The sequence below is a fragment of the Triticum dicoccoides genome, chromosome 3B (genome assembly GCF_002162155.2).
Source record: "Triticum dicoccoides isolate Atlit2015 ecotype Zavitan chromosome 3B, WEW_v2.0, whole genome shotgun sequence".
Lineage (NCBI taxonomy): Eukaryota > Viridiplantae > Streptophyta > Magnoliopsida > Poales > Poaceae > Triticum > Triticum dicoccoides.
In genome coordinates, this window is record NC_041385.1 from 131,588,675 (window position 1) to 131,612,151 (window position 23,477).

Sequence of the window (23,477 nt, forward strand, 5' to 3'; positions counted from 1 at the left end):
GATCATGTGAAAAGGTTGTACCACTGATCAATGGATTAATCATCGGCATCGGCATCATCATCGTCGTCGTCCCCCCGCTGCTTTGGATACCTTAAACCTGCTGGCCTGCACGTTGGCTCGCAATCATTCGGCAGCCGCGCGCCTCCCCACCCGATGCGTCTTTGCTTCTTTTCTTTTGATCCACTGCCTGATGCGTCTTCGGAGATCCATCGCCGCTCTTTCTCCTGAACTAATTTGAAAGACAAAGACGCCAGCTTTTGACCGGTAGTTAGTAGCGATCCGAGTCATGCTAACCTGTGCTCTGTACGGATTTTAAATTTCTTTCTGCGAATTATTAAAAATGATGCAGCAAACGAGAACACTTTCATTTTCCGTCTCTGAAACTAAAACGTCCTGGTTCATCCGCATTGTTCTGAGACCACAGGTGATTTAGTTTACCAGCTTCTGAATTACAGGAGTAATATTTTCTTCTTTGTGCACTCTGGGCCAGATGTGAACAGTTGGCGAGTCCAAGCCGACAGGCAGGACGACAGCAGGAGTACGTAGGATCAGCTCATCGTTCATACAGCTGCATTTTTCTTCTCTCTCAGTTAAGGGGAGGCTGGCTGCCGCACAGCCACAGCTCATGGGGGAGACGTAGATTACGTGACAACAAACAGCCACTATAATGGCGGCTTGTGCCAGCCGACATTTCGTTTGACTTGGTTAGTTGGTTTGCTCTGTACTCCAGCTCTCCTTCTAGTTGTACTTGTCCTGGGGTCTCGAGGCTTCAAACGTTCAACGTCGTCTTCATGGCCGATAGCCATGTCGACCGTGCTACTACGTCATCTTCATTACTGCTGTCTAGGATATCTCCTTGGACCGCGGAGTAGCTGGCAGAAGTTATCCTCTAGACTTTGAAAATAAAGGCGATAAGGTTACACTTTTATTTCTCAAGATTACTACTGGCCACACGTAAGCTTCCAGAACTTAGAGTGTTAGACAGCAGATTCTTTCTAGTTCTACCTGCATTATTCAGAAAGAACGGCTGCTTTTTTTTAAATAAACATCACATTTATTAATTAGTAATAATTGTTACATCATCAATAAGAAAAGATACAATGTCACTTATAGGCTCCTCAAACCAATCCCTAGTGACGGAAAAATTTGCTAGCCTAGCAAGTTCGTGAGCCACCTTATTTGCTTCCCTATTACAATGTTTCAACCTAATAAGAGGAAAATCGAGAACTAGGCTGTAGCCTAGTGGCAAGGGAGCGCAGTGGCGTCTCCAGCAACCAGGGTTCGAGCCACGTCGGGGACGAATTTCTGGTTTCTCACAAGGGATGCTTCTCCTATATCAATAAACCATGGGTGCTAGTGCCCATGAGTTTCATCTTTTTAATAAGAGGAAAATCACAGGGATGCCTTTGTAGTCGAATCAGGTTGGTACTTTCTGTAGCAACCGGAGGGAAAAGAACACTCGCATCGCTCTCAGGGGGGGCGGCACGAGCGAACCCTAGCCGCCGCCGCCCCGTCCCTCGCATCTGCAGCCCGCGGCCTGGCCGCTGCCTGAGGAGGCTGACGGGCGAGGCCCACCTCGGAGGACGGCAGCGGCAGGGCACTCTTCTCCTCGCGGCGGCGCGTTGCCCTGGATGGCGTGGTGGCGGAAGCCGACGCGGTGGATCCGGCAGCGAACCTCTCGTTAGCGCGGCGAGGAGGTTCTGCGTGGCTGACTGGGGTCGCGCGCGAGGGATTCAGGTCGTATGGATCGATCTCGCGTTGCGCCTTCGTCTTCAGCCGACGTGGTCAGGGCGGTGACCCTGGCGTGCGGCGGCAGCCGTTTCCCCCATGGCCGGTGGGTTGAGTCGTTGGCTTGCCTGGCCGGGTGTTGGGTGGTGGCGGTTGTTGCGGATCTGACGTCTCGGCCAGATCCGTCGTGGTTCGGCCATGGCTGGCCGGCGGCGCGTGATGGGGCCAGGTGAGGCGGCCAGAGGTCCTCAACCGGCTTTCCGATGACACCATACATCTACATGGCGAGGATGTGCTCGGATCGAGTCAGTGGCGAGATCGTGGTGGCGCTACTTTCGGTGAAAATCGCGCCGACTTCGATCATGTCGGACGATGACGGCGTCTCCGACGCCCCCTGTTGAGGCATCGTCGTTGCAAACCGCGTCAACATGATCGGGATGTTCCGGGGGAAACCCTAGATCTGGGTCTACCGGATCAGACGATGACAGCGCCTTCGATGGCGCGCTCCCTCCTGAGGGCATCATTTGGAGCAGGAGCTGGCTGGAGGGGACAAGGAGGAGCGGTGTTTCATCTACCGCAAGGCCGGTGACGGATCCTGGCGGCATGGCGCTGCGGAGTTTCGACGATGGGGCGTGTGTGGATGGACTCGCGCAAGAGGACGACGCTGTCTGGCGTCGTGGTGGCGTCGATGACAGAGAGACCTGGCACGGTAGATGCAACAGTACAACTCTGAAGATGGATTGGTGGCAGGTGGCTGTGGCGGCCTCATACCCGGCAGACGTCCTGATTGGGACCTCAGGTCTTATATGTTAGGTTTGGCTGCGAGGTCTGTTTGGTATTAGGCCTAGACTATCAACATCTCTACATCAACTGGATAGGAGTAGAGACAGATGTTGTCTAGACGGTGGCTTTAGTCTTACTGTTGTATAACTTTGTAAGGTCTTTATGTGAATAATTAATAAAGTGGCTGCATGCATCGTCCAGATGCAGAGGCTCGGGGTCCTCCATTTCTAAAAAAAGGGAAAATCACAAGCTATGAAATAACAATCATCGAACACCGCTGCCGCTGCTCCCGCAGAATGTCCTGCATTTTTCATTGTGTCAATCACCTCCATATTGTTAAGAGTTAACGACAAGACGATTGCAATCTGCCTTTTATGCAAGGAACATGTCGAACCTTAGAGCCAAAGCTTCTGCTGTTAACACATCTACACACCCATCAATCCTTCAATTTGCACTGACAATGAATCTTCCTTTATCATCTCAGAGGATTGCCCCAGCTGTGTCCCTAAGTAAATCATGATCGAAAGAAGTATCAATATTCAGCTTAAAAAAACCTGCAGGAGGTCCGCTCCATCCTCTTGTTTTACTAGTAGCCTTAGGTGAATATGCATTAACATAATTTGCCGTTATAGCGCGGGCACCCATGGAAGTTTGTTCTGTTATAGTGCAGGCACCCATGGAAGTTTGTTACGCATCTTGAGACTTTACTTCATGAACTAGTTTACGTCTGTCCCACCATAAATACCAAGCTCTAATAGCGATCAATTCACGTACATTTTGAGAACCCATCGTCGCTAAATCTTGATCAGGCATAAGAAGTAAGAATTCCAATACCGCCTCCCCCGCATGATCAACAACAGAAGCTTTATTGATCACCTCTTGCAATCCTAACTTGCCACACACCTCTTTTGCCTTCTTAGACATAAATAAGACATGTTTTGTATCTTCTGCCCTATTCGAGCACAATGGGCAAGTGGACGATACTTTCATGTGTCTATTAGCAAGCGTAACACGACATGCGAGGGTTTCATGTACAGTACGCTAGATGAAAATTTTTATCTTTTTATCTTTTCCCTTTTCGTTTTTCCTACTTTAAATAATTTGAGACTTCATTTTTAAATTAAAAAAAATGAAATTTTGAAATAGATTATTTAATAAATCATAAAAATTTTAAGATTAAAAAATGTTTGCTATTTTATAAAAAAATCTTATTCAAAAAGTGTTCGAAATTTTGAAAAAAATGTTTGGGAAAAAATGTTCATGATTTCTTTAAAAAGTTGTGTGTAAAAACTATTAATGAAATTGAACAATATTTTGCCAATTCAAAAAATGTTCATGAATGAAAAAATATCCTAAAAACTCAAGAACTGATTGTGACTTACAAAATAGTTTATGCATTCATTAAATATTCACTGTCAAAAAGTGATCATGCATTTCAAAAAATGTTTGTTAAATCATAAAATGTTCATGAATTATAGAAAAATATTCAAATAAAATATCTAATAAATCATAAAATATTTGTGGATTCAAAAGATATTCGTGATTTTATAAAAAAGTTTTACTTATTCAAAAAATGTTCGAAATATCAAAATCAAATGTCTGGGTAGTTGAAAAAAAATCATGATTTTTTGAAAATTTCGTGTATTAAAAAATGGTAATGAAATTGAACAAAGTTGCACCAATTCAAAAATTGTTCATGAATGGAAAAATATCGTAAAAATTCAAAAGTTGTTCGTGACTTACAAAATAGTTTAATCATTCATAAAATGTTCGCCAATTCAAAAAATGATCATGCATTTAAAAAAATGTTTGTTAAATCAAAAAAATGTTCTTGAATTTCAAAAACTGTTCCACCAATTTCCAAAACAATGTTCGCCCATTCTAGAAATGCTCGCTGGTCCAAGAAAACTGTTTAAAAAAAGTTCACAAGTTTTCTAAAAATATTTATAAATATCGTAAAATGTTAATGAATTAAAAAATGTTTTTGATTTTGGCAAAAGTGTAAAAGTGTTCATGAACTGGAAAAATGTTCATGATTTCAAATATGTTCACGAGTTTAAAAAAAAGGTTCTTGATTGCAGAAATTAAGAGTGATAGTATATCTCGGTGATGCAGCAAAATGTGATCACAACCACGAGAGATTATAAATTTTTTCTCCCGTTGCAACGCATGGGCCCTTTTGCTAGTGTTTACCAAATTCTGCTTGTGATTCACCTTCTATTTTGATGAGAAGTTTGTATGTAAATTAAAACGAAATTGGTTCAGAAGATAAGTAAATTAAAATGATTAATTATCGGAAGAAAATTGTATGGGACGGGGCCTCATAGACCCCCGCCTGAGGCCCCTCTTCAGATTTTAAAATCCCTAATCAACTGATACGTATTTAAGTCTAGGGACAGCAGTATGGATACAATACACAATCAATCAATCGAATCAATACTTTCCATCTAACAAACCAGAGATAGCGATCATCTCGCCCAGTCTCCGCCGCTCCAGACGTCGAGGCGCCGTCGCCGCGACCTGGCCCCCATGGCTACCTCTCCATGCTCCGCTCACCATGACGGGCTCGTCGTCCCTCACGGAAGCGGCGGCGCCGTCGCGACCTCTCCCTGCGTGTGCTCCCCGTCGTGATGATGTCCACGGTCTCCATGACCACAAACCTATCATTGTTAACATTCAGTCTGAATTTGTATTCATTCATCAGTCTCAAGGTTGACACTGGAATTCCATTCACTTACGTAAATATATTGCTATACAAATGGCATGTTACGTACCACAAATTTTTTGGAGTAGCCCAACATCAATTGTAATGCGGCAAAATTTCTGAATGTTGAAAACCTACAATACAGAGGTATTGTAATCACATATAGTTCTCTGAATTTTAACATCTCTGAATGACACCATGACCACAAATCTGCCAACATTTTCTGGCGTTCAGCGATGGGGAGATGTTTGGCTCTCGGCCGGGGCCCCCGTTGCGATGGTGGGTTGGACGGCAAACGCTTCCTGCTCTCCATCAGGCCGGCGTTCTCGGGTGGCGAGCGTGGTAGTGGGGAAACCGTTGCAGTGTACATCGCCGCCGCTTCCGTGAGCAGCTCGTCATCCCCGGCGATCCTGTGCAGAGAGTGGTCGTAGAGGCGGGGGAGATGATCGCTAGCTTCCTTTCTTAGATGGAAATTTCTGGGTCGATACTGCTATACCTTTTCTCAGACACGTATCTTGCGATTAGGGAATTTTAAGTAGCTTTGAGATGTGTGCAAAGGGTGACATGTTAAAATCTGGAGAGGGGCCTCACGCGGGAGACTATGAGGCCCCGTCCCATACAATTTTATTCCATGGAGAAGGTTGAACGAAGGATGGCAAGAAGGAAAGTGAAACATGGAATCTTAAGGAGGAGTACAGATATGGTACGGTTCGGAACCGGCCGACCGATCCTGCGTACACAAACAGATCGCGATGAGCCTCTTCCTGTCACACGAACGTTCAGATCCGCCGACGCACTGGTAGCAATGGAGAAGACTCGTCCGTGAAGAAGACTCGTCCGATCAGCAGTTGGATTCTCGAGGGTGGCAATGGAGAAGCCTGGCCTTTCCGGCGACAGCACGCCCTGCCGTCGCTCGGCCTTACCTGGCCCTCCGTATGTCCGCTCTCGCTTCATCCTCCCCCCTTCCGCCGTATTATGTCAATGGCCTACTTGGTGTAGAGCATAATTGGTTTGATGCCAACATTTGGCATTGCCAATACTTGGCAAGCCAACAATTGGCAATATCAAAAGTTGCCAATAGTTGGCAACTTTTTGTGAGGTTGGCAAGGAAACATGGTAGCCAACCAATCACTGGACAAAATTTGGCATTTGCCAAATGTTGGCATGCCAATTTTTGGCATCAAACCAATTATGCTCTATATTTTCCATTGGTTTGCTGTACACTGTACTGAAGACTAGGCGTGCAAGGTCATGGCTGTATGGCATAGGTTGGTCACACGTTTTCTGTTGCTCCCTGTATTTTGTTTAATCTACTAGTATAATTTAGTGCAAACCGAACCCCCATGTTACACCACACTTCTTCAAATCAACGACATCCTTTCAACTGGCGATGTGATAGAGAGTTGGCTCAGCAAAAGGAGTTGAGTTTAATTTGAAGAAGCCTTCGGCCTACCATTATGACATTTTGGTGCTTGGATTTATGGTACGTGCATCTAAAGTCATTCCGTCAGATAATGTGTTGAGGGGGGGCACTGCCCCCCCTGCCTTACGGAAAAGACTGAAGATATTCCCCTCTCCATCTATCCTGAGACCTGACTGCATTTTAGCTCCAAATTCTGATTTACCATAGTGAAGATGGCTCAAATTCAGGAAGCTGCGACAGCAGAGACGACTCTGAAATATTGGATGAGCTCACAACAAACCGTGGAGAGCTGAAGCACAGAACCGTAAGCCATCCTGAAGAAAGGCACCTTCAGGTAAACAATGGGCATGCATGCATATATAGCATTGCAGTAGCAACAAGTGCACGTCGAACCGTAGTTGCTACTCCCTCCGTCTCAAAATAAGTGCCTCAATTTTATACTAGCTCTAGTACAAATTTGTACTAAGCTCAAGACACTTATTTTAGGACGGAGGGAGTATTATATAGTGTGATGGCTCACAGTCCGACCTTTCTGCTCGCTTCACATAGGTCCAGCCAACCGATTGAACTTTTGAGCTGTTTTTTTTCTTCTTTTTTCTACGGAAGAACAAGTACTTTTGTGCCTGTCATGGGCAGATTTCACGGGCGCAACTTCATAAATGTTCCCGTCGTGAGTTCATCCTATTCTACACCTACTTTTCTCTTCTGGGAAAGAGAGGGGTTTTGCATTTTGATGCCATCTATCTGAATTTGACAGTTTCAACTACACCGTGCAGGTCCATTCAAAGTTTGCATCGAATTGCTTTTTCTTTTTTTTACCGATCGCTCAGGGCTCTCCGTTTGATAGACTCGCATCTGCTTCACTCGGATTTCTGGATGGCAGCAGATTTTTTAGATCATACTTGTACTTGATAATGTAAAGCTGTCAAAGAGATTAACCTCTCTGTTGGACCTGTCCCCTAAAGACTGCAGTGCATACACCAGTAAATTCTGCTCTATCTTAATAGACATGAAAAAGAAGGGCATGTACTGATATAACCAACATTACAGCATCAAAAGAAATTTAAACTCATTGCTTCTGGGTCATAACATTGGTAACATGTATTATTGTTAACTCATTTTAATGATAATTGCTCTTGGATCTGCTCATCCAGCCCGCTTAACTGTTCCACTTGATTCAGGTGCTCCCCGTCGGATGCCTCATGCTTGAGCAAGTTCCTGCTCACTAGAACACCAAAGGAGCCGGCTGTCACTGCAAATCCCTTGCCCTATCAACATCCAATAGCTCAGGGCACCGTTCTCGGCCGGTAAAAATCTTCCAGCTTTTGTTTTTCGTAGCATAATGAAAACATGTATCATTACTTCATCTTTATGGTAAAAATGTAATTCCTCTTGGATCTCTACTCACCGAGCCTTCGAGCATGCTCAACTGTTGTACTTGATTCAGGTGTTCTCCTTCTCCTCCACCCGTGCAGACGACGCAACAACCGGATGGATGTCTTGTCCTTGAGCAAGTTCCAGCTCACTACAAAACTGCAGGAACCATCTCCCACTGCCAATCCCTTGCCATATCCACATCCAATAGCTTCTTGGTCATAAAACGTAACTTTTGGTACTTCACCTTTTACATTAGGACGGACCTTTTAGGTTCTTTCCACGCGTATCCTGGTCTGGATGGGCCGTTCAAGAGCCTGCAAGAAGCTGAAGATGCTATTGACCGCCACCTCGAGGACCTGAAGGATCCGAAAATGTAAGTTTTATGATAGAACCATGATACGTTGACTGTTTCTTTACGACATACAATGTACTAATCATATATTTAATTAATTAACCAGGCGCAACGAGTCACTAGACAAGCTTTCTCCAATGGATCGTGTTATACGGCTATCTCTCTACTGCCCTGATGGTACAATGAACCCCTAGCATTTGACAAAAGCCACGAACCAGAGCGCCTAATGGTTCAAGCTTTAGTGGATCAGTATAACGAGGATCACAATCTTTCAGGGGGCTGCACCATATGTTTTTGTCTTACTCATGCAAAGGTTGCTCACCCGATCCATGCTTCTTGTTGTAGGATCTTGCATATGAACTCAAAGATCTTTTGTGCAATCAATTTTTTATTTCTGAGAACGAGAGGTACATCCATTACAATTTCAGTACAGAGACCAAAGGAGTTGATGGTTTTGACCGTCGCACCGATTATCTATTCTTTGCCGAAGGCAAACTTTTACAAGGCAAACACCACCAAGAAATGGTGGTCAGCTGTATCCGCATCGTTAAACACAATGATAATGGTATTCTACGCATCTTTCTAGTTGAGCCAACTAAAACTTATCTGTTGGATTAATTATAGACATGTTCAGGCTGTAGTATATGATCTACTAATATTCACTGCATATAGTCATTTTGATTCAGCCCAGGTGCAAAGACCAAAAGATTGTGTCAAATTACTTTGCACAAGATATACTGCAACAGGAAAATAAACAATACAAATTGACTGACACAAACATTTGAATAACTATTACTCTTATAGTCAGATTGCTATAGAAAAGTTACTGCTGAAAATCATGGTGGAGTGCATCATCATTTTCAAGGTTTTAAGCAATGCTATATTTAACTGATTGATCATCCAAAATGCAACACTACACTTGATTACAGGGGAGAGAGTAACAACCACAGCAATACATCATCATTTGAGAAAGTAACAACCACATGCTTGTTTACCTATTGCATATATATCACACGTATTCATGATTACAGGAGATCGCATATAAATGCAAATATCCACAGCTTAAGCACCAGAGTTGAATGAAGTATAGTACTGAAAAATATTGAAGGGCAAGAGAAGAGGATGGAACCTTGAAATGAAACATCAATCAGTGGCTCGGTACAAACAGCAGTAACACTACAAAGTACGGTTGTGAGTATTTTGTCCGAACTAATAATACCCATTGTTAGTTACGCGAACTGCACATAGAGATGATCTTAGTAGTACAACATATGCTAATGGAAGGCAACAGAGATAAAACGAATAACGTAATAGGCTAATAGCAACATTAAGGGTAGCCAAAAAGTATAAGCTCAGACCTGGTGAGGTGATCATCAAACTGTTTCACGGACATTGAGGATTTGGGGAAACATAAAGAGCTAATAGACTGAACTAAAGGCGGCATGGATCATATGTCAAGGAAGAATGGGTTCAACCAGAAATTAAGTAGGAGCAACTCAGACATAACCCCCAGCATCTCCACAGCTCCTCTTTGTCTTCAGCTTGAATAGTCACTGATTTCTGTTGTTGCTCCGAGGATAGCGAGCTCATCTGGTACAGTGTTATTAGTGGAACAAGCGGTTGTGGCTTTCAGAACAGCGTCCCCTCCACTGATTCTCACCATTGTTATTCCTACACATGCAAAAGCGTTCCTCAGTGCAGACTTCGCAGCAGCTGCATCGCGTCTATTGAGCCTCTCTCTGAAGTGGTCAAACTGCATTGGACTGACTTCTCTGAAGCCAGGTGGCAGGTGCTCGATGCCAGCGGGCAGGCACGCACTGCTGCCTTGTTGCCATCCCTTTATACTGAACCGCAGCTCGAGTCGCTGGAGCCTGGGCACGGCTCCTGCTTCAAAGGCCAGCAGCAGCTTAGGGCAAGAGAACTTCAGGTGCTTGAGAGTTTGGAACGCCGTGCCGCTGCCGGTGATGATGACCCTTTCTTCTGGGCATTTTTCGATCTGCAACTCGAGGTGGATAAGAGAGGGCAACCGTGCAAGAATATCGACATCACCATCGTCCTTGGAAGAGACCACCTTCTCAACCCTAAGAACCAACCAGTGGAGGTCGCTCAGTTGACATATCCACTTGGGGACCCTTGAAAACACACAACCAAACAGATCAAGCTTCTGGAGATGGCGAGGTGGAGAGGACAGTGTGCTCCAACCAACCAGCAGCGTCGAAGAAAGATTCTGCAGAACAAGATTCTTTAGGTTGCTGGAATGTGAAAGCCTTTCGAGGGAAGAACGCAAGGCATCCATGCGATTCTCTGCTTCCCCCAAGGTCTCCGTCCTTGACCAATAGAGATCAAGATCTCTCATGTTGTTCAGCTCACCAAGGCACTCGATGTTGTTTATCGAGTTTTCTGATACATCAAACCCATGTAGAGTGCGCAGTGACTTCAAGCTGCCAATCCCATCAGGCAACAAAGTACATTTTGGGACAACCAAATGCGACAACCGGGGCAAACCAATGATATCTGGTGGAATGCTCACCAGCGGTGACCACTGTAAATCAAAAGTCTCCAATTGCCTTAGCTCCCCGATTTGACTAGGTAGCTGCAAACTTGTATTGTAATCACAGGCTATCTTTACATATCTTAGTAGAAACAACCCACACATACCAGTAAGATCCAGCCTTCCACTTTTTGGATATTCAAGGTGTAGAACTCGAACATACTTGAACCCCAGTAAACTAGGCCAGAAAACGGTTCTGAAAACTGCGACTGAGCGAGCTCTTGATAGTGACTCGCTGGTTATTGCCGGCATCACACCGCGTTCTTCACCGCCGTTGCAGAGTGATATTCGACGGATCTGCTTGTTCATCCCTGTCACAATTTGTTGGTGATCCATTACAGAAATAAAATTCTCTTCTATGCTTTTGGATCTGATAAGATCAAGCATTACATCATGTACTCTGCACGACAACACCTCATCATTACAGTCCTTCTCCACAGGCTGGATCATGCTTCTGTTGATGAGCTCGTTGAAGTAGCTCCCTGCAACATCCTCTGCATCTAGCCCATTGATTGAACTCACGAAACCTTCAGCTATCCATTGCCTCGACAAGTCATTCTTCATTATCTCGTAATCCTCTGGATACATACCAAGATAAAGCAGGCATGTCTTTAGATGGTGAGGAAGATTTCTGTAGCTAAGGTCCAATATTTGTTTCATTTCTTCTAGAGTAGGATTGCCTTCAAACATGGATCCCAAGGAATTCCTTACATATTCCCACATTGGCTTCAATTGACCTGCAAGAAGGCTTGATATACTGATAATGGCAAGGGGCAAACCACCACATCTTTTCAAAATATCTGTTGAAAGCTCCGCATATATGACAGGGCAAGGTTCTCCAAAACCAAATACTCTACTAAAAAATAGTCTTCTTGAGTCCTGGTCATCCAATGATTTCATCTTATAAACATACTCTTTGCTATTAGAGCAACAAGTAGCGGCAACAGAGTAAATCCTTGTAGTTGTTAGCACTCTACTGCTACGACTGTTTTCTGGAAAAGCGCATCTAATAACCTTCCATGCAAGCGAATCCCATAAATCATCAATTATGATTAAGTACCTGTGAATAAAATCACAGACAGTAAAAAGGTTAGTCAATAGTAAAATTGGAAGCAATGCTTATATAAGAGCATCTCCTCCAAAGTTGATTGCATTTATCTTAAAATACAGTAAATAACCATTCAGCCAGCCTATTCATCTCATATATTTTTTAAAACAGAGAACAAAAAAACGATGAAATAGAAATAAAGAAACTACAGAAAGAGTGAACCCTACTCAAGACAACAACAAAAATACCAAAAAAAAATGTGTGTTGCATAGTCCATGAAATAATTGCACATGTCATAATAAATGTGCAATTTTATTAAAAGTACTTATTATAACTAAGTCGGCTTGCGCTTAAGGAAACAGGATATGTTTTAGCCCTGCTTCATCTATATCTATCTGAAGCATAAGTGTAAATTACAGAATGTGCACGCCTCTTCCCACAATCAGAGACAAAAAACGTGTCTCCTTTAAAAAAAGCATGCCCATGTCAAATCGCGTGGCAACATGTACTAGAGTGCAAAAAAGCTGAGGGTCTCTTTAGAATACATGATTCTAATCACGTAAGAATACTAAAAAGGTAGGATTGAGATACCATGACTTGCCAAATCCTACAATAAATAAGAATACAGAAATTTGCAAACATGGCTCTTTGGATGCTCCACAGGAATTTGAATAGAGATAAGGTCCATGCAAGACAGAAAGGAAAATTCCCATGAAGTAACCTCTTGCTACAAATCCTATGGAATTAGGGAGTCAGAGCAGATATCATTCCTTTGATCCAAAGGACCTGTATAGAAAAAATTCCAATGGATTGGGATTTTACACAATTCATATGAAAATTCTTCAATCCAAAGAGACCATAAATAAATCACACCTGGGCACCACATTGCTTTCAGTCCTTTGTGATGAGTTAATAAAAAGATAACAGGTAATGACGGTTCGACAGTATATGTAACTTGTTGTGGTGGGTTTTATTTTTTTAAGCAAAGTGTTGAGCTCACTGAAGGACTCAATGGATGAAATAAACATGAAAGGGAAGATTCTCACCAGCAAAAGCTAACATAAAATCAACTTGATACACATTCAGTCAAAGACATGACTGTAATGACTGTAAAACCGAATGCTTATCAGGTGTCACAGATCAATGCCTTAGCCAGATAGATTATTCTGGATGGTAATTTCTGTGCCAACCGCAACTTGATACACATTCAGTCAAAGACATGACTGTAATGACTGTGTAAAACCGAATGCTTATCAGGTGTCACAGATCAATGCCTTAGCCAGATAGATTATTCTGGATGGTAATTTCTGTGCCAACCGTTCTAACATGATTGCGTACCAAGGTGCGGTAAGGGGAGTGATTAGAGATGGTGCTTGTGTATTTCTTATGTATGACGCACACAGGATAGTAGCGTTTGGATAACCAAAAGCCTTACCGTCCCGAACTGGACTACTGGAGCAAAGCTGGCCACTGAATGGTCCTACAGAAAGGTGATCTCTGAATGGTCCTGCAGAAAGGTGATCACTGAGTCTGATTTCCTGAATCTGGTCAACTAAGGGAAAAGTCAGGTTTGAGACGTAGCTGAAACCTTTCCCATCCTTGGAGGGATACATAACATTGCCAGGGTTTTTACTGAGTATCCCATTTGTTTGCTCACTTGTGTGCTACACAAGCTCGAGGGAGTAGAAACTCAGAAAGTGAATTAGGTTACTAGCTGCCACCACATCCCATGTTCAAGAGCATTTTCCGAGCTCCAAAACAATCTGAATTTTCTCCTAGGATTGTAATTTATCATATATCAGGGTAAAAAATGGGTGTACTTCACTTAGCAAACCATATATCCTTAGTAGTTCAGAAACATGGAATTTTCAAACAATATGTGCAGTGTAAATCATGTGTCTGTGCACTCTTTTCTCCTGTTTTCTTCCCACTGGATTTTGCAGATGAGTCTTCATGATGTTTGCAAGTGTCAAGGGAAATATTCCGGAGTAATTTCTTTTATGTGTCAACATTTATCTAACAAAAAGATACATATAATTGATTTGCAGCACACATGCCGAACCTTTTGGAACATAAGTATAGCAAGAGTTTGGTTGTAGCCACCACCATTGTGGCATGCCACTTGCTACATTTCTCTAGATTGTAACTCACCTGTCATAGACTTACTTTTTAGCCAAACTTTGACACAAGTGCTGGGACCAATTTACTGCAGTTTGCCACACTTGTGGACTAAAATTGTGGTAAACTGTAGAAGGCAACAAAAATGCACTTTGGGAGTAGTTCAGTTTGATTAGGATACATGTGGGTATGCTAAGTGTACACATCTCATGTTGATGATAAATATGTGAAGCTATATCTCTTTCTTTTTTCATTCTCATCTACTCCTCCGTTCCATATTAGTTGTCGCTGATTTATAAATCAGGGACAACTAATACGGAACGGAGGGAGTAATAATCAAATATGTGTTATTGTGCTGCATGGAAGCACTGTGGCCCTAAATTCTTTTAAAGCAATGTGGCCCCTGTTACTTGCAATCTATAACATATTAGTAGCAAAAAATGATTTTTTTGGATATAGAACTCCAAAACCCATGCATACCTGAACCACTGAATAACCATTTCCAGAAAGTTAAGTGAATGGGCAAATGTTAGGACCTCACCTAGGTAGTAACTCCATTCATGATGACAATAACTTGTTATGCTTGTGAAGGCTTTGTCTAATAATGAACTAAGCTACCATGCCAAGGTTCTTTCAAAAGTGGCTAATCTGAAAAGGGTTCTGCCCCTAGGCCCACCAAAAGAAACTCCCAAAAGTTCTCACCAATGTCCAAAAAATTCAATTTAATTTTCTTAAAACTGTATGGTGTGACCGCGAGGATGAAATTCCAAATACAATGTTTTAGGAAATGAGAACTTCATTTCCATGTGACACCCAAACAGAGAAAATATAATCACAACTGGATAGGTTTCAGTTCCAATTGAAACATTTAGCAATCTTTTTAATCAAATGCTAGTAGAGAAGGATTTAAAATCTATCCAATCAAATCGGTTCAATTCTTAGGAGCCAATCATGATGTTTCTAGTCGTATTTAGTAATAAAAAAATAGTAAACACAAACAAGAACGGTTACCTCTTATTCGACAGATATTCCCTGATACCGGTGATCGTATCGTCCAACTTGCCCATTTGAGAAGAGTGTTGCCCCGCAAGTTTCAGTAACAAATTACTGAGAAGGTTCGGCATATCTGGTTTTTGAGACACCGAAACAAATGCATGACAATCAAATTGTCCTTGAAGCTTACGGTACACTTCATTTGCAAGTGTGGTTTTTCCAAGACCAGGGAATCCCACAATAGAAGCCACCCTCAGCTCTTTCCCTTCAACCATCAACATCTTCATGAGCTCGTCTCTTGGAGCATCGATGCCCACAAGACCGGCCGCCTCAGCATAGATGGCAATCACTCTTGGGTCGACAGCGACAATGCCAGATGACGGGGCGTACTCATCAATTTTGTACCTCGTGCGCCGGTCATGCACTTCACTTACACGAGTCTCGATCCTACGGATCATGTTGGCCATCTGATGGCGCACCCTGAGCTTCTTCAGGCGCTCGGCAGTCTTCTTCAGAAAGCCAGTGGTTGCGCCTTTTTGTCCGAGGTCACGCATGAAATCGTCGACGCAGTCTTCAATGTCGTATGACATCTCCCGGACTTGGTCCCTCCACTCCCTGGCCTGAACGTCAAGCTCATCCATGCCTGCGAGCTTCACAAGCAGAGCACTCATGCTACTGAACTCGTCCAGAAGGGACGCTACCTTGTTCCGAACGCCTTTGATCTTGCGGTACTCATCCCCCATCAGCGTGGCGAGCTTCCCGAGGAGGGAGTTCATCACGCCGGTGGATACGCTCGCCATCGTCACCGCCATCTCTTCGCTTCAAGTGCGCCGCCGCACTTCGATGCGTCTGGGTGGGTGGGGGTAGGGTGGGTCAGATCGCCGTGCTTGCGGGTGGAGAGCCGCGGGGGCAGAAGTGGCGGCGGCGCAGATCGACGATTGAGGCTGGATCCTTCAGAAAGCGAGGTGAGCTCACCCGAGTTAGCTCAGTGGCTCCATTGGAGGGTGGGGGTGGGGATGAGAAGGAATCGTGGAGCAGATGGATGACTTGTGCTGAAACCTGAAGGAGGCGAGGTGAGCTCGCCGGAGTTCACCGAGATGGTCGCTCCGTTGCAGCGTGGGGCGGAGGAGGGATTGCAGAGCAGATCGGCGACCGAGGTCCAAGGATGCGAGCTCGCCGGAGGTCACCAGATTAGTGGCTCCGCTCTGTTGCAGCCTGCCCCGCGCTAGCGACCAGGATGGGCTAAATTTCGCGTTTTGACCCTTTTTGCGAAACTTGGTCAAATCTGACCCTGCGTTGAAGAAATTTCGAGATCTGACCTTTTTTTTTACTGGCGGTAGGGTTGCATGTTCTATTGTAATTTTTTTCTAAATACGGAACACAGTGCGTGCTCGTGCCTACCGCCGGATACCTTGACGGTAAGGTTGTACAGCCTACCGCCAGCCTGTTTGGCGGTAGGGATGTTTCCTACCATCAAGGTCCCTGGCGGTAGGCTTGTTACACCCTACCGCCATGGCGGTAGCAAAAGGGTCAGATCTCAAAAAAATTACAAACTGAGATCAGATCTTGATTAACTTTGACAAAAGGGTCAAAACACCAGGATGGGGAGTTGGGGGGAATATCAGTGTTAATGTGAACGGTCCTCAAAGCATCTGTAGCGGATCATATGAAAACTCCATGCCCTTAAAATTTCGATAGTAGGATTTTTGTTTTTTCCAGTATGAATAGATTCACTAAGTGAAGCCCGACCTATTAATTTTTTATAGACAACCCGCAAATCCTTCCCTCTGCCGATGTATGTACGGGGTCGGCCGGGTTTTAGGGTTAGCAAACCCTATCGCCTCCATCACAATCCGCCAGCGCCGCCGCTAGACCTCCCCAACTCCAGCAACAAATCATGCCGCTTCTCCACCTTTTTTTCTTTCTTCTCCACGATGGCCGGTGGTGCTGATAGGCATGACGGGCGTGGCGGGTCACCTCCACGCAAGCTCCCATAGCATGACGCGGAGTCCGGCAGCTCCAGCCAACTCGTCATCGAGCCATGGTGCTCGAAGCAAGCACGCGACCGCGACCGACTCTCCCAGAGTTGCGGGTGGAGCCCTTGGGCCGGCTACTACGAGCTCCACGACCAACTCTTTTCGCATTTCCAGAGTTGCCGGGAGGCCGATGCGGAGCTCGTCGCCGCGGAGAAGGCTTTGGCGGCCGGAGAAGAAGGTGCCGCCGACCGTCTCGCCGCCGTCAAGGAGGAGGACGACCTCGCTAACGCGCTTCGCAAGTCCGAGGTGCAGTTCTACCTTGGCGTCGACAAGTGACCTTCGACTTTATGTTTAGTTTGTGGGGCAAAGATGTTTAATTTTCTATGCATGCACTATGGTTGTGATGAACTATTTCCTAGCACAAAGATGTTTTTAAATTTGCAGCACGAGATTTACAGGATTTGTTCCGCCGTGGCCTTCGCGTTCCCGCAAAATCATTTTTCGGGGGAACCCTAAAACGATTTTGTAGTACCAGATTTTAGCAGATTTGCAAGAGATGCTTAGAGCATCTCCAAGAATTTCCTTATCTCTAAATTAACACGTGAAGTTAAGGCAAAAAAACTCTCCAACAGTTCCAGCAAACTGGCCTTAATTTTAGAGGATCTCGTAAGAGAGGTCTTTTCTCATCGCAGGTTTACGGGAAGATCACCTTCCTGTATTGGTTGGCTGAAATTTCACCAACTTCCACCCCACGCCCCTGCCCTACCACCACCACCACCCCATTGCTGCCGCGACCGGTGCTTGCCCACGGCCGGCAAGTTGGGATCCCGCGCCGCCACCTTCTTCTGCCACGACCCAGGGGCACTGCCGTCTTATGCCACACATCTCCTCCTCTGCTACCTCGTCATCATCCCCTTCTTCGCCTCCTACACTGCCCGCTTCGGCCTCCATCTCCAAGCCCTAGCTCAAGAAACCGATGCGGCAAATGTATTTGAGGAAATTGTTCATCCATTTTTTTATGTTTCGAATTTTTTGTATGACAATTGGAGTTATCATCAGGATATGTTTGGTCCTTTGGATTATAGTACATTACTATGCAAATGTGGATACTAATCTAATATTTGCTGCGTCATGTTTCTCCCAATGTCACGGGTATTGATCGTGTTAAACCATTTTTGTACATGGGACAATAAGATCTTCGTGGACAAGCAAGAAGTAAACATACTAGAAAGCTCATTTGAAGGAGACAAGTTGTTCCACTCTTATGTTTGCACAATAAACAAGACAATAGTCAAATATAGGATGATACGAACTAGCTATCCAAGTTATTTCTTATGCACAACAATTGAAATAACAATATCTGTTTTTTTTTTCCTTCTTGGCACTTCTCATTGAAGTACACTTTGGATAACCTCTCACACTACCTTCATGATTAGATATGGAACTTACAAGTATTTCACCCGTAGCATGATGCTGATTTTGAAGTCCCCATCAATATGTATAAAAATGAGGGGCAGGTGATCATCACAAGTGGTTGGACACATCCAGGAGGAAACAATATGGGCCTCTTACCTATTTAAGATGTTGATGATATTTATGGTTTTGTACTCAAGTGTGAAGTGCTACCGTTTTTTTTAAAACCCACCCCACCATGTATTAATTAACTTAAAATGTTCGTACAATCATTCATTACAAAATTAGCCACACAAGGCGGAACAAAATTGAAAAGAATTCCATCAGACCTATTATCAAAACTGAGCTTAGCAATCTCATGAGCCACCATATTAGCCCTCCTATTGATCTTGGATATCTGAATCTTCACCAGTATCTTCGAGACATTCACCGCTTTGTGCTTTTGAAACTATATGGTGTTGTTCATATGGTGCTTGAGTTTATGTTGGATATGTTTGATGAATATGAAATATGTTATGTTTCATATATGTATTACGTTCAAATTATTAGCGAATTTTCTTATTGCATGGACTAAATTATAGGAAAATAAACATTTTGTAATGGTCATTCAGTTGCGCATGGTTTAGAAACACAAACCATGCATGTTCAATGAAACCTCTACATTGCACACAATTATTCTTTCCGCGACGTGTGTATTGCCCGCCTAGTCGCATATGTTTCCTTGTTTCTGACCATGTGAGCCAGACCTCCCTACCGCACATGTTCAGGCATAGTTCTGGTCCACACGGTTTAGAAACACAAACCATGTGCAATAAACCCCTACATCGCACACAACTATTCCTTGCACAACACGTTTCAGAGACCTTCCTCAACCCTCTAAAACTGTGCGCGATGCATGTTCTCAACTTTGTGTGAATCTTGTATTTGTACATTGAATTTATTTATTGCAAAATTTATGCTTTATTCAACATTTCAAAGGCAAAGAACAAAATATGGTCATCCATGCTTGACCACGTAGATAGAAGATGTTGTTCTATGCAGCGTGTTTTCCTTATTCTAATGCATAAAGGTACAATGTGATGCTTCATGGCACACGTATGTCGACATGCATCACCACATAATCTAGATCTCCATATTATTAGACCAGACTTGTGGAGTGGCTTTGAGTTGTAGGTCAAACTTTCTGCCCACAGTTAACCCAAATTTCTCGGACATGTCCAGTGACGCCGGGCCGGCTCCATCGGGAAGCTTCCAGTCAAAGTGATAAAGAAAGTTTGCCAATACAATCTCCATAATTGCGGAGCTAAACAACATCCCGGGACATTGTCGCCGCCCAGCACCAAAGGGAGTGAATTCGAAGTATGTCCCATTGTAATCCATGTTTTTAGTTTCAAACCTTTCTGGCTTAAAACTTCCTGGATTTTCCCAGTATTTAGGGTCTCGGGAGATTGCGTAGACATTAACGTATACAGTTGTGCCTTTAAGAATGTCATAGCCCATAATTTGACAATCTTCTCTAGCTGCACGGGCCACAAGAGGACTTGGCGGATGCAATCTAAGAACCTCCTTGATGACCATCTGCATATAGTGGAGTTCAACGAGGGGGTGGGTATTAGTAATGATAGCTTTATCTTGTCCTAGCAACCCCCTGACCTCTAGCTGCGCCTTAGACATGGCTTCAGGACTATTCATGAGCTCTGACATAGTCCATGCCAAAACAAGCCCCGTGGTTTCCGTGGCAGCTCCAAGTATGTCCTGAAAATGATGGTTGTGGTTCTTAGAATTAGAAATATTGCTAATAGAGGCGATTAACTATATTGATACGAATATATCATAGGACATACTAGATTGTATTTTGAACAATTTCCACCACGCATAGTCTAGTCTATGTCGAACTAAAGGTTCTATAGTTACTTACGGAAGACAAGTTGATTCTCAATAAAGATGGAACAGTGATGCACATTTACCAAATCAACACAATTCTTTGTTAGTTTTGATTTCTTTACTCGGATTTGACCAATGAGAATATGGAAATACTCCTTCTCTTTGTAAATAGATGACATTTTAAACGTTGACACTTCTTTAACATGTATCTTTGACTAATACTCCCCCCATCCAATAATATAAGATCGTTTTGCAAGCTAAAACAGCTTGCAAAACGATCTTATATTATGGGACGCATATTTTGAACTATTTTACATAACAATTCTTAGTATATTGTTTTTATCCACCCAACACAAATACTTGTTTATATATCACTATCTTAAAAAAAAGGTTTTATTACACACTTTCTAGAGAGTCGTATACTTATGAACGGAGATTGTATTTGTGGATCATTAAAGACTTAAATTTGTCACCGAAACTCTATATATCTGTGGAACTATTTGCTTTCATATATGTTGATAGAAAATGTAATATTAGCGAGTTGAAATCAAAAGTAAAGACCAATCTTACTTTATCAAACTAAGGTGTTACATGTAAATTTCATCTTATAGATGTATGGTTAGTTTCCCCCAAACAAGTTAAGTGGGTTCCCTAAAAAAAAGTGGGTGGTGCGCAGCTCGGCCTCGATCTCAGCCGATAGCAGCAAATCGGAGGAAGGTGAACAAAAATGTAGTGTAAACATAAGGTGAACAGAACAGCATGACCGTCTCTATGAGTTAAAAAAAAAAGAATACTCACAAATAAGACGGTGCCTATTGCGTCTGTGGTTAGCGGTGATGCTAACGAGTCCTCCTCCTGCATCCTGAGCAGCGCGTCCAGCAGGCCCTCGTCTTCGATGCTGCAGGCGCCACCGGCGAGCCGCTCAGCCTTGCGCCTGTCGATGATGTCCCCGATGATGCGTCGGATGCTGCCGTAGCTCTTCTTCATGCGGCGTTCGCCGTTGCTCATCCACCGAACCAACCGGGACGACGGGAAGAGGTCGACGAGGCAGAAGCCTCCCATCAGCTCCATGACTTGGTGGAACTCCCGCAGGTACACGTCCTGCTGCGCCAACTTGCCGCCGAAAAATGCGCGCGACGCGACGGAGTTGCTGAGCGCCGACACCTTCTGGCTGACGTTGACGACGGCGCCGTTCGAGGCTGCAATGGAGCGGAGGAGGTGGCCCACCTCCTCCGCCCTAACGCCCTCCATGCGCTTCACGCACTTGGAGCTGAGAAGCTCCATGACGCAGATCTTGCGCATCCGGCGCCACCGGTCGCCGTAGGGGGCGAAGACGATGCCGTTGCCGCCACAGGCGGCGATGTCCAGCGTCACGCTGCTCTTCCGGTTCGCGAACGAGACGTCGTGCGTCTTCATCACCAGCGCAGCTGCCTCGGCGCTGGAAACCACCACCGTGGGGAGCTCGCCCAGCTTAAGGAGCATCAGCGGCCCGTACCGGCGAGACAGCTCTGTCATCGTATGGTGCGGGAGGACGCTCACGACGTGGTGGAGGCTGCCGATGATCGGCAGGGTCCATGGCCCAGGTGGCAGCCGCTTGCCTGGCTTGCTCTCGCCGCTGGAGGGCTTGAGAAACCAAAGGGCTAGTACCGCGGACAGGGCTATGAAACACAAGCTTAACCACGCTTCCATGGCAGCTAGCTAGGCAGCTTGTTAATTGAGTGCCTCGTTGGCTTTCAGCTTAAGCATGGCGTATCATAAGTACTATTACCGGGACCGGGACGTTTGGATCTGAGACAGGCAGAATCCTAGCCTTGGTATCACTTAAATTAGTGTCAAGCTGGTCTTAATGGGAGTATCATAAGTATGCATTTCCTACACTAACTTATAATGCCATGCATTATGGAGATAGTATCACACACTAGTATCATATGCATGATACTAATATATGACACTCCCCATTACAACCAGCCTCAAAACACTTCTATATTATGAGACGAAGGGAGTAATTTGTGGCCGCTAAGGGTCAAACTTTGGTCCAATTCGCATGCATGCAGATTGTGGACGAGATAGTCACCGAGCAAAAACATATCCCGTCCATTCCAAGTTTTTATGTAACCGTGCAACCATCATTGAAAATATACTCTACAAGTTCCTATGAAATCTGAAATCGATTAAATAAGTAGATATATTGTATATCTAACATGTCACAAATTTTCAGTTAATTCAACCCAAAGCTTGATAAACTAAAGTGAAAAATTCAATCACTACTGAAATTTTTGTATACCGCGCCGGGTGTCGGCGTCTTCGCCGAGAGCCAAAACACGAGCACTCGGCAAAGTAAAGAACGCCGAGAGCCATACTCGGCAAAGGAAGTAAATCGGCAAACACATGGTGCTGCCGACAGGATTGCTCGGCAAACATGATACACTCGGCAAAGGCACTATTTGCCGAGGGCCATCTTGTCACACTCGGCAAAGTATTGCCACGTGGCGCATTCGACGGTGACTAACGACACAATCACGGTTGTAACTCTTTGCCGAGAGTGGCTCTCTCGGAAAGATTTAGTCCCACCTCGCCTACCGACTAGCAAAAATACCTGTTTAAATAGTTCAATAGTCCAACCGCCTGTCGTATTCTAAAAACGGATGTCAGTGTTTTTTCAAATTTATGATCCACACCGTTACCGAGAAGGGCTCTCGGTAAGAGAGAAGTTTCCGAGAGTGGTTCTCGGTAATGATAAGGCCACCATCAAAGTTTAGTCCCACGTCGCCTAGAGACAAGCAAAAAACTTGTTTATATAGTGGGATAGTCCAGATGCAGTAAGATTCGGTATTCATTACACTCTTGTTAAGGAGATGGACTATCACTTTGAATGTTCACCTGTCTCGAGCAGAGAACATTCAAAGTGATAGGCCATCTTCCTAATAGTGGATGCCGGCATTTTTTTAGTTAATGGTGTCATCATAGGGCCCTGAGCTTGTAAACCGCACCGAGCTAACATCTGGGTATCGAGAGGGAACCTGTCCGGTTTGTGTAGGAAGTGATGGTCCTGTTTCTTTGTTGGCCTCGAAACTTCTCGTTGTCGGATGTTGGGTTCCGGCAGACCCTTAAGGTTCGAACTCTGTGG

General features: G+C 44.3%; 2 protein-coding genes across 7 annotated transcripts; both read right to left on the reverse strand.

Moving 5' to 3' along the window:
* Positions 1-7,668: 7,668 nt before the first annotated feature.
* LOC119275152 (disease resistance protein RGA5-like) lies at positions 7,669-16,285 on the reverse strand. 6 transcript variants are annotated; one of them, XR_005135524.1, is made up of 3 exons: positions 15,096-16,285; positions 9,726-11,978; positions 7,669-8,371 (listed from the first exon to the last, which is right to left on the reverse strand). XR_005135524.1 is itself a non-coding variant. In XM_037555952.1 (2 exons), the coding sequence occupies exons 1-2, from the start codon at positions 15,887-15,889 to the stop codon at positions 9,905-9,907; spliced, it is 2,868 nt and encodes a 955-aa protein (XP_037411849.1). In that variant the 5' UTR covers positions 15,890-16,285; the 3' UTR covers positions 7,669-9,904. The 6 variants fall into 6 exon arrangements, 1 of the variants encoding a protein (XP_037411849.1); XR_005135521.1 differs by having other exon boundaries at positions 7,669-9,605; XR_005135520.1 differs by having other exon boundaries at positions 9,497-11,978.
* Positions 16,286-19,588: 3,303 nt separating this feature from the next.
* On the reverse strand, positions 19,589-22,042 carry LOC119280977 (zealexin A1 synthase-like). The gene is made up of 2 exons (XM_037561643.1): positions 21,149-22,042; positions 19,589-20,221 (listed from the first exon to the last, which is right to left on the reverse strand). The coding sequence occupies exons 1-2, from the start codon at positions 22,037-22,039 to the stop codon at positions 19,589-19,591; spliced, it is 1,524 nt and encodes a 507-aa protein (XP_037417540.1). The 5' UTR covers positions 22,040-22,042.
* Between the last annotated feature and the right edge of the window lie 1,435 nt (positions 22,043-23,477).

Bases quoted from the DNA above. Each gene is read 5' to 3' on its own strand.
- LOC119275152 (XM_037555952.1), bottom strand. From the start codon at position 15,889: ATGGCGGTGACGATGGCGAGCGTATCCACCGGCGTGATGAACTCCCTC. The intron at 11,979-15,095 runs GTAACCGTTCTT...TTTTATTCACAG, and splicing joins GAATATCTGTCGAATAAGAG to GTACTTAATCATAATTGATG.
- LOC119280977 (XM_037561643.1), bottom strand. From the start codon at position 22,039: ATGGAAGCGTGGTTAAGCTTGTGTTTCATAGCCCTGTCCGCGGTACTA. The intron at 20,222-21,148 runs GTGAGTATTCTT...CATCATTTTCAG, and splicing joins CAATAGGCACCGTCTTATTT to GACATACTTGGAGCTGCCAC.